This window comes from Alosa sapidissima, chromosome 13 (genome assembly GCF_018492685.1).
Source record: "Alosa sapidissima isolate fAloSap1 chromosome 13, fAloSap1.pri, whole genome shotgun sequence".
Taxonomy (NCBI): domain Eukaryota; kingdom Metazoa; phylum Chordata; class Actinopteri; order Clupeiformes; family Clupeidae; genus Alosa; species Alosa sapidissima.
The window spans coordinates 25,424,831-25,434,612 of NC_055969.1; the positions used below are offsets into that span (position 1 = coordinate 25,424,831).

The window sequence follows — 9,782 nt, forward strand, 5'->3', positions numbered from 1 at the left end:
TTATAGATAACGTATTTAAAAAGTAACTTGCGCTCACTCAGAGACAGATTTATGGGGGTTTATGCCAGTGCTTCCCCTCTGAGACCTCAGATGAGTTTCTTAAATAGAGTTACTAGAATAACAGAATGATTGCAAAACTTTTCTTAACTGTAAGCTTTGGGCGATTCACCAGATATGTAGCAGCAATTTATAATGTTATGACAGTATTACCACCCCAACAACAAGAAAGCAATCAGGGCATATCCTTACAGGCAGAAGGATAAAAAGAATTATGATTGTGAAATACTACTTTAATCTCATGGTCTTTTAATGAGATGAAATGGTGGAATGGGAGCAACAACAGAGCCATTTTTAGAGATGTACTGTATATGGCCCTGAGCAAGAAGTGAGAATAGCACCATCTGGTGGACATCATGGGCAGTAGCAGCAGCACACCACAAATGAACACTGAACACACTTGATTTCTTTTACAGGTTTTATTTTAAAAAATCTATCTTTCATTTCGAGAGGACAGTAAGAGGCAAATGAAGACAAAAACAGTTTGGTGGTGTTGTGTTCGGCCACCAAGGCCATTCAAGTGCTCATAGAACCCTTGGTGACCAACCTGCTGACATTTAAGAGCCACGAAGTGACCTCACACAGTCTGTCAGCACACGTCCCACTACACAGCACTTATCTGTCTGATCTCGCATGGTGTTTTGTCTGCCTATGACTGTGTGTGTGTGTGTCTGTGTCTGTGTGTGTACGCCAGTGTGGGGTTTTGGACTGGAGAGAGGTCTCTCTGGGGCTTCACTTGTGATGTTTCTTGTAGATGGCGATGTACTCCTTCACGTCATCGGGAGAGCCCAGCACCACGGGGCAGCGCTGGTGAATGGACTCTGGTTGGATGTCCAGGACGTCCATGCTGCCCGTGGTTGCCATGCCGCCTGCCTGCTCCATGATGTACGCCATGGGGTTGCACTCATACAGAAGCCTTAGCTGCAGCCAATCAGAGACAAGCATACACTATCTCTCATCAGCACCACTCAACCGGTTATATACTTCCTTTTGAATTGCATCATGAAAATCACATGCAAAAGTATCATTTTTGGGATGTTGATGATCAATTAATCTAAGAGGGATCATTACATTTCAGTTCCCATTGCTGGACAGTGCACCCTAAGGGTATAGCACATTCTAAACAAAGAACAGTGAAAAAGTGGCTCATCGACTTAGTAGCTGGCAGTTAATAAAACCTTGCTACAACGTTTGCCAGCACAATCTGAAGACTCGTTCATACTGTATACCTTCACTTAGGTGTTTTTTTTGCACTCTATGAATTTGAACTTTGAACTCCCATCAGCCCCTCTGGTTTCGCTCACCTTGCCCTTGGGGCTCTTGACGTTGGCGGGGTACAGGAAGATCCCCCCATACACCAGAGTTCTGTGCACGTCTGCCACCATGGAGCCCACATATCGCCCGCCATAGGGGGCACTACCGTCCTGCAAGAGAGCAAGCGCAACAGCAAGTCACCCCCAGGGGTCTGAGGCAGAAAGGCTATGCATTGTACACATATGGAACAGGTCATGATGAATGTGTTTATGGAATTACTACACAAAGAAGGCTTTTATTCTAAGAATAAAGAAATAAACTAAATGTACGTAAGCAAAAATGACATGAACACTGTAAATTGTATGGTACACAAATAAATAACAACAAAAAGACTCACATGCGTGCTTTCTATGTATAAAAGGTTTCATTGTAATGAACTTATGGCTGATATACAATTATGTTAGCAAATGTATTCACTTCTTTCATGGTCAACTGATTTTGAATTCATGAAGCACTGTGACATTTTGACACTTTTTAAGGTATGTATTTATTTATGAGCAACTAATATCTATGGCATTTTCAAATAATGTGATATTAAGAAATAACGCTAACTCAAGGGTCGCCACATAAGTGAGATTTCTATGCTCAGAATATGCCCATCTGCATAATGTTTGTTGTTAATTACGTGTGTGTGTGTGTGTGATACTGTGTTGGTGTGTATCCCTGAATGCTCTGTGAAAGATGTGAAAGGCTCACCTCAGGGAACTTCTTCTTCTGGAGGTAATCTGTGACGTCAGGATAGAAGTGCTGGGCGTAGCCCTCGTTCAAACTGTAGATCTTCCCTTTCTTCTTAATCTTTACATCACGGTCCACCAGGATGAACTCCCCAATAGCCTGCACAAACACCAGGGACAAATTAGTTAGCCACACAAACCTGAATATACTGCAAGATGCATAATGCCTCTGATAGTGGTTTTATTGTGTTTTTTTTGCCTTTTGTCAAGTTAAGACAAGTCAAGTCAAATCACTTTTATAGTAAAGTCAGGACACTTTTATATAGCACATTTAAAAATAACAGCAGTTGACCCAAAGAGCTTTACAATTGAGGCAGTTAGGAGTTGACAAAAACAAAAAATGGTCATACTAGGCAGAGGTATAAGAACAAAACATTTCGTAAACCACTTTGTTCTTTTCTTTGCTGTATAAATAAATAGATTTATAATCATCAGGTGCTTACCGGGTCCAGCATGAAGCAGTTGACCCCTTGACCGGTGGAGAGCACCAACATGGTGGCGCTTCCGTACAGGGCGTAGCCTGCAGCCACTATGTGTCGGCCAGACTGCAGTGCATCCTTCTCACAAGGCTCATCATCTGTCATCTGCAACAAACGGCACACATCCTTCATCATTATTATCATCATCATCATCATTATCATCATCGTCATAATCATCATCATCATCATCATCATCATCATCATCATCATGTTCATCCTCCTCGCCTCCCAGGAATACATTTTTCTAGTATTGAGGCCTTCCTTTTTCAGTCATTCCTGAATTTACACTGTCCGTCATTTAAAAGAGTTGTTTATGTTCATTGTTACATCGTCAAATGGAACCTTTGGTTAGAAACATTCTATTTACGTATCTGCGATTGGACTCCAAGGGCTAGAGGCGTACCACTGGTGTATGCGTGTGTGTGTATGTATGACCTTCTCAGTAACCTCGACTCTTACCTTTCTGTAGACAGCAAATATGGTTCCAATTGATGCAAGACAGTCAATATTTGAGGACCCATCCAGTGGATCAAAGCAAACGATATATTTCCCCTAAAGGAGACAAATGTTAGTATTCTTATTTCTTCATAGAAATTAAAGTGATTGATTGAGAGTCACCCATTGATCCATTTTAGCATTGTGAATATTTTAGATACAATGGCCCAGCAACAAGCCCATCTGTTCAAACAAGAAGTTCTTCTCAGCGTACTGACGGATGGCGTACGACAGGTCAGTGTTTCTGCCTCATTTCTGAAAACGTCCAGCAGTAGTCTCCACACTCACCCGAGAGTCTGGGTCCACGATGAGGGCGTGGTCGTCCTCCTCCGACACCAGCACGCAGGAGGTGAAGGACGACTTGATCATGTTGATGACGAGGTCGTTGGACAGGATGTCCAGCTTCTTCACCTGGTCTCCAGTCACATTGGTGCTCCCTGCAATGCCGTAGCTGCAGAAAGTTGTCTAAGGTTAGACAGGTGAGGTGGTCTAAAAACATGGCTCTCCCTGTATGTTGAAATGATAATGCCATAGCTGCAGAAAGCTGTCTAAGGTTCGACAGGTCAGATGGTCTAAAAACATGGCTCTCCCTGTATGTTGAAATGATAATGCCATAGCTGCAGAAAGCTGTCTAAGGTTAGACAGGTCAGATGTAGACAGCAAATATGGTTATCATGTCGATAAGGGAGAATTATACAGGAATGCTATTAGCTATCATGTCAACAAGGGAGAATTATACAGGAATGCTATAAGCTATCATTTCAATAAGGGAGCATTGGCTGAATTCAACAAAAATAATCAGGTTGCAGTCATGAGTCTGAACTTTAAACTTTGCATCGTCTCACTATGGACACACACTGAGAGCTGAATCTATCACAGTAGAGGGAATCCATAGCAGCAGTGATAAAGAACAACCTGGCCTCTACCTGGAATAAATCTTAATCAGAACGCAGCTCTAACAGAGATTTGAGATTAATTTAGTGTTATCACCTTTATACACGTATAAGAATGTCGTGTTTCGGCTCCTCTTGCAGCAACACATAATAAATAAGAGTGATTACATAAGTGCTAATGTTGTGAGTGCTGTGCTGATGTTGTAGCAGCTTTATCTGAGTGAATGAAATTGTGTGTGTGTGTGTGTGTGTGTGTGTGTGTGTGTGTGCGTGTGTGTGTGTGTACTGTGTCCTGTGTGTGTGTGTTTGTGTGTGCGTGCGTACTGTGTCCTGTGTGTCTGTGTCTGTGTGTGTGTGTGTGTGTGCGTGCATGCATATTTGTCCTTAGCTGGCCTATGAAAGAGTCACTAGCCTATGATATGCTTTATGCATGGGATTTTCTCAGGACCGGACACTGTGTCCCTTTAACGCGGTGTAATGAATAAGGCAGCAGGGACAGATGTGGAGTGCCATAGTGTGCTGTAGTGTACTTATCACAACCGGACATTGAACCCCCAGTATGTTCTTAATGATTGTTTCTGCATTAAACAAAAAACTGCAAAGGTTTGACCATAAATAACTATGTTGGAGAGCCTAATATCATGTAAGATTATAACAATAACTTCATTTTTTTATTATTATTTTAAATGTATTATAGCAATAACTTCAGACATTCACAGGCCTGTGAGTCTTGACCCTTTGACTGATGAAAGGCACCAGCATGCATCAAATGCCTACAATTTTTACAATATATCTACATTATATACTATTATATACATTATATTTGATTTAAGGCAACATTTCAAAGTCTAGTCTAGAATGTCTCCATGCAGAGATAGCAAAAAGTATTCCATAATCCTATAGAATCTATGGTGATAATCAGTTTTTCTTAAAAACGATGTCTTTAGGTCCAGGTCAAAGCCAAGGAGAAAGACAGAGAGTTTACAGCCCACAGCTTGCTTTGAGTTGGGCTATTTCCTAATCAATTACTAATTAACTCAGTGACTATCTGGGGTCAAATGTCTCTGCTTTGCACTGATAAACAGGACTATATGGACCTTGGTGTGATCTAAACATGGTTCCACTTGGCTCCAATAGGGTGGTATTGCTGTAGCCTTAATGACACATTGATAGAGTCCGCATTCCTTTCCCAAACTGTGTTTTCTGCTAGTGTTAAAATATAATTATATTCTAACTCCCTCTCTGAAGATAACAGATATGGCAGGCTATGAAACCATGCGCATATCAACACATTACAACATTACTCACACTTTCTTCATCAATGGTTTCAAACCCATTCAAACATGATCTAATTACACATCCGTTAACATATGACCTAGTTTCAAATCATAATACATGATCATGAAAGTCTCCTCTTGTTTTCTTAAACCCAACAAGGAGTTCTTCAGAGAGTCCCTTTTCCATTTCTAAACTGTGTCATCATCGGCTGGTGTAGTGTCTGATAGGTGAGAAGTACTCACAGATACATATAAAATAAATAGAAAGTGCAGGATAGTGTTGCTAATGCAGAAATATGTCTGCGGAGATGCACAATGAGAGAGAGGGCCATCACAAGAACACTCAGTACCCTCCAATAGCGCTGACAGATCAGTCGGCTAGTGTAGCATCTGATAGGAGAGCGGTACTCACAGGTTGGCGATCCCAGCCTTACGCACGGCTGTGGAGATGGCTTTGATGGCCGTGCACATGGAGTTGAGCAGGGTGGTCAGCTCTCCGGTCCCCTGGGCCTTGCGGCCCTCCTGCAGGACGAACCTGGTGAGGGTGATCACGTTGGTGTCGAACGAGCCCCGGTCAGACATGATGATGCTATACTGCTGTCAAGTCCCAGAGAAAGAGGCCAGTGTGTGAGTGTGTGTGTGTATGTGTGTGTCACTCACACAGAGAGGCAGGAGAGGAGGCAGCTGTGAGGTGGGGAGAGGAACTTAAACTCAGAGTTTGAGGGGATCTGGGGGGTGTGAGGAGAGGACGGCCAATCAGAGCTCACCTTGTAAAAGTGTTGTGAGTGATGGGATTGCGTACATGTGCGTATGCTTGACTCAGCGTGGGGCGAAGTCCAGATACAGATACAGACACATACACACACACACACACACACACAGGCTGAGTGGCACAGACTGTTTGAAACACTTCTGTTGTTGAAATGCCTTTGTAATGCCCAAAACTGACTGACTTTGCTGCAGGAACTCTAAAAACCCATGATCATCAAAGTTTGATATCAAAGATATTCCTCACAAAATTGCAACCTGAGATTGCAATTGTAGCCAGTCCTTGAAGTTGACCTGGCATGATTTTGTGAAATCGGAGGATCCCAGAATCCTGGAGCGACTGGCTAGTTAGAGACTTTGGAAATGGCAAGGAAAGCATTCCATGAAAATGAATAACCAGAATGTGTTACTGAGGTTACCAGATAAAGCCCAGTGATATTAAAGGTTGACAAAAATGACAAAAATGTTTGCATTTGGCAATTAAAAAAAAAAAAAATGTCTGTGTTGTGGCATTCAGTGTGAATTGTTCAAAAAATTACTTGTGAAGTTACAAAGCAAAAGTGATTACATCATCAATAAACGTAATACATTATTCAGCTGGTGTAGGCCAGGACACAGTGCAGACGAAGCAATTGCCCCTCCAGCTATGGAAATCTATTCTACAGTACATGCACAACTCTCATGGGACTGGCGCACGCCTATTAAAAAGCACATCTGGGACTCGTTAATCATCATCCATTTAGTGATTTATTACAGCAAGCCTGATCACATAGCAATGCTGTACTGCACCTCTGTCTTACAGCTGCTACTGCAGACTCCTCTCTCTCTCTCTCCCTTTCTCTCTCCTTTTTCTCTTTCTCTCTCTCTTTCACACATATTATCTCTCTCCCTTTCTCTCTCTCTCTCTGACACACACAACACAGACACACTCACACACACACACACACACATATTTTCCCTCTCTCTATCTCTCTCACCCTCTTCCATGCTCTCTATCATTTTTTTTCTCTCTCTCTCTCTTTGTCTCACACACATATTCTCTCTCTCTCTATCTCTCTTCCCCTCTTGCATGCTCTATCTCTATCTTCTCTTTCTATCTCTCTCTCTCTCTCTCTCTCTCTCTCTCTCTCTTTTGCCCTGTCTGGGCATCATGCTCTCCAGTGATGCCCAGAGCCAAAGTCCAGTTCAAAGGCCATGTGTTGACGATCATGATGACAGAAGACACGTCAAAGAGCTGTTTTGTGTTGGCTGCTTACACAAGCCCGACGAGAAGGTTGCTTTAGACAGCACAAAGGGCTTTCACAACAATATCAAACTACAAATGTTGAACTTTGAACTCTTTAAGATAAGCATGACAACATGTATGGCTTCAAACAGGGTGTCACAGACAGCAATCGTTAACAACCCGAACACAATCAAACTTATCAGTTTAAGAGTTTTGGGGGTGCGAGGTTCATGGATGAAAGATGTGGGGAATAAATAACTAGATATCATCACCATAATACAGTAACAATGGAAATATAGAATTCAACTGAAATATAAAATTATTCAACACTGTATCACCTTACAGCCATTGCAGCACCCTGAAGATGCACATGCATTTGTTCTTATGTAAAATAAATAAACTATTTATATTTGCAACAGTATATTATTGTAATAATAATAATAACTAGATGTACCGCATAGCGGTACAAAATATGACTGCCGCTCAGTCCTGTACATCCATTCCGCGAAAATAAATCACACTAACTTAATCAATTTGTCTCCATCTTCTACTCCATCCCCCACTCTTGAAACTTTTGTGTATGCTTGTTTGGCATGTGTGTTTGCGGGCCGCACAGAAAGTAGCCTACTGGCTGCAAAGGTGAATAGATTTGTAGCACTTGGCAAAAAATGTGTAGCATTGTTACAAAACCTTTAAAATCTCTAAACAATCACAAGTGGGGCAGTTCATCACAGTCCATCCATTGCAACTGGAATGATGAAAGGTACACCTAGGCTACATTGTATTTGGGAAAAGCAGAAGTAATGTATTTATTTATTTATTTATTTATTTATTTATCATGCCGTTTTCAACAGCTATCAAGAAGAGAAAGTCATGTCATGGATTTTTGTGAATGTTTCTTCTTCTACATATGCAAGAGTTTAGTCATACGACGGAGTATTAGGGCCACACATGAAGAAAAAAATATTTTTTGCCATGATGAGATTAAACTCGCCATGTCGACATTAAACTCGACATTTCGAGAATAAAGTTGAAATATTATGTAAATGTAAATCATGACGTGTCGACATTAAACTCAACATTTTGAGTTTAAAGTTAGTTTGGAGAGGGAACGACCGCTCGGGACGATTGAAAGGGAGGACGAATGAAACATTGCAGTTTTCTTCGAGTGCAACAATGATTAGACATAGGCTAGGCCTACATCATGTGGACAAAACATAGAACATAGGCCTATTAACCTCCGTTGCTCAGCCAAATAGGCTACTTTCCTGTTATCACGGAGTTACAGGCGATAAATGTGATGGTCAAAAGTAAACGTCATTAGCGGTTTATTTATTTATTGTAGGCCTATTATTAAAGTGTGTTTTTCATCTAAAGGTTCAACTTCATGCTTATGCACTAGACTAGGTATACTAAGTGCTCTCCCCAATCCCAGACTTTCAAATTGCATGTTTGTTTGTAATGGATGCAAAACAGCCTATTGCTTAATGGCTATGGAGGGACGAATGAAGCTGTCCTCCCGACCAGGCAACCCCATTCTAAGTAAATGCACACATATTCCCTCACGGGATCAAAAGAGTATAGGCCTATATACTTAGGGTTATAGCCTCCTATATGTGTTGCAGGTGAGACATGAAAAAGCAGTTTTAGAAAAATGAGTTGCCGTGTTAACCTATGGAGAGTGAAGGCCTGTGGGTCATGAAGGGCAGTTATTTGGATGTGCGTGGCCTTACCCAGGTAAAACAGAGTGAAATAACATGTTGTAGCCTACTATAGAAACATTATATCATTGGAAACATGTATTATTCTAGCTATATAATAGTGCATGGTATAACCGCAAGATACAGCGCTTTACGATGACGGCAATGAGTTAACAGAAGATGCAATCTACAGTAGGCTAGCCTATCTGAATATCTGCAATCTAGCAATCTATCTGAAATAACACCTATTTGAAGTAGCCTAGGCCTATTATTCATGTCACATATTGTGTGTTAGTATAGGCTACATAGCTTAAACTGTAAGCTATGTTTAAACTGTATTTCGAGTTTAATGTCGGTATGACACGTCGAGATTAAAGTAGGCCTATGATATTTCAACTTTATTCTCGAAATGTCGAGTTTAATGTCGACATGACGACTTTAAAGTCAACATGTCGAGTTTAATCTCGCCATGGCAAAAATATTTTTTTTCTTCATGTGTGGCCCTAATACTCCACTTAATTGTCAATGCACAAATTAAATACCAGTAGTCTAAAACAAAATGCAGTTTTACCCAGTGGTGCAAATAACTGACATGTCCAAACACATGTTGATGATGTTAGACAGTGGCCTCCGGTCACAGATGAAGGTACAAGCGATCTTAATGATTATTTATGAAAATAGCTTAGAGTAGAGAATGAGGAAATAAAGACATAATTGGGACTAGGTTGATATTATATCTACTTAACTACTGATATCAAGCTCTAACGTCAGCAATAACTATGCTCGCTAGGCTAGCTAACGAGGACACTATAAAAATATCTGTCCATTTGGCAACAATAA

General features: G+C 41.1%; 1 protein-coding gene across 1 annotated transcript; it reads right to left on the bottom strand.

Annotated features, from left to right (window-relative positions):
• Positions 1 to 461: 461 nt before the first annotated feature.
• LOC121680065 (fructose-1,6-bisphosphatase 1-like) lies at positions 462 to 5,942 on the bottom strand. Its single transcript, XM_042059234.1, has 7 exons — positions 5,662 to 5,942; positions 3,368 to 3,530; positions 3,044 to 3,136; positions 2,549 to 2,689; positions 2,068 to 2,205; positions 1,362 to 1,481; positions 462 to 978 (listed from the first exon to the last, which is right to left on the bottom strand). The coding sequence occupies exons 1-7, from the start codon at positions 5,829 to 5,831 to the stop codon at positions 790 to 792; spliced, it is 1,014 nt and encodes a 337-aa protein (XP_041915168.1). The 5' UTR covers positions 5,832 to 5,942; the 3' UTR covers positions 462 to 789.
• Positions 5,943 to 9,782: the final 3,840 nt, after the last annotated feature.

Excerpts from the sequence above, each read along its gene's own strand:
- LOC121680065 (XM_042059234.1), bottom strand. The coding sequence starts at position 5,831 with ATGTCTGACCGGGGCTCGTTCGACACCAACGTGATCACCCTCACCAGG. Across the intron at positions 3,137-3,367 it reads TCGTGGACCCAGACTCTCGG|GGGAAATATATCGTTTGCTT; the intron begins GTGAGTGTGGAG and ends TGTCTCCTTTAG. Across the intron at positions 1,482-2,067 it reads AGAAGAAGAAGTTCCCTGAG|GACGGTAGTGCCCCCTATGG; the intron begins GTGAGCCTTTCA and ends GCTCTCTTGCAG.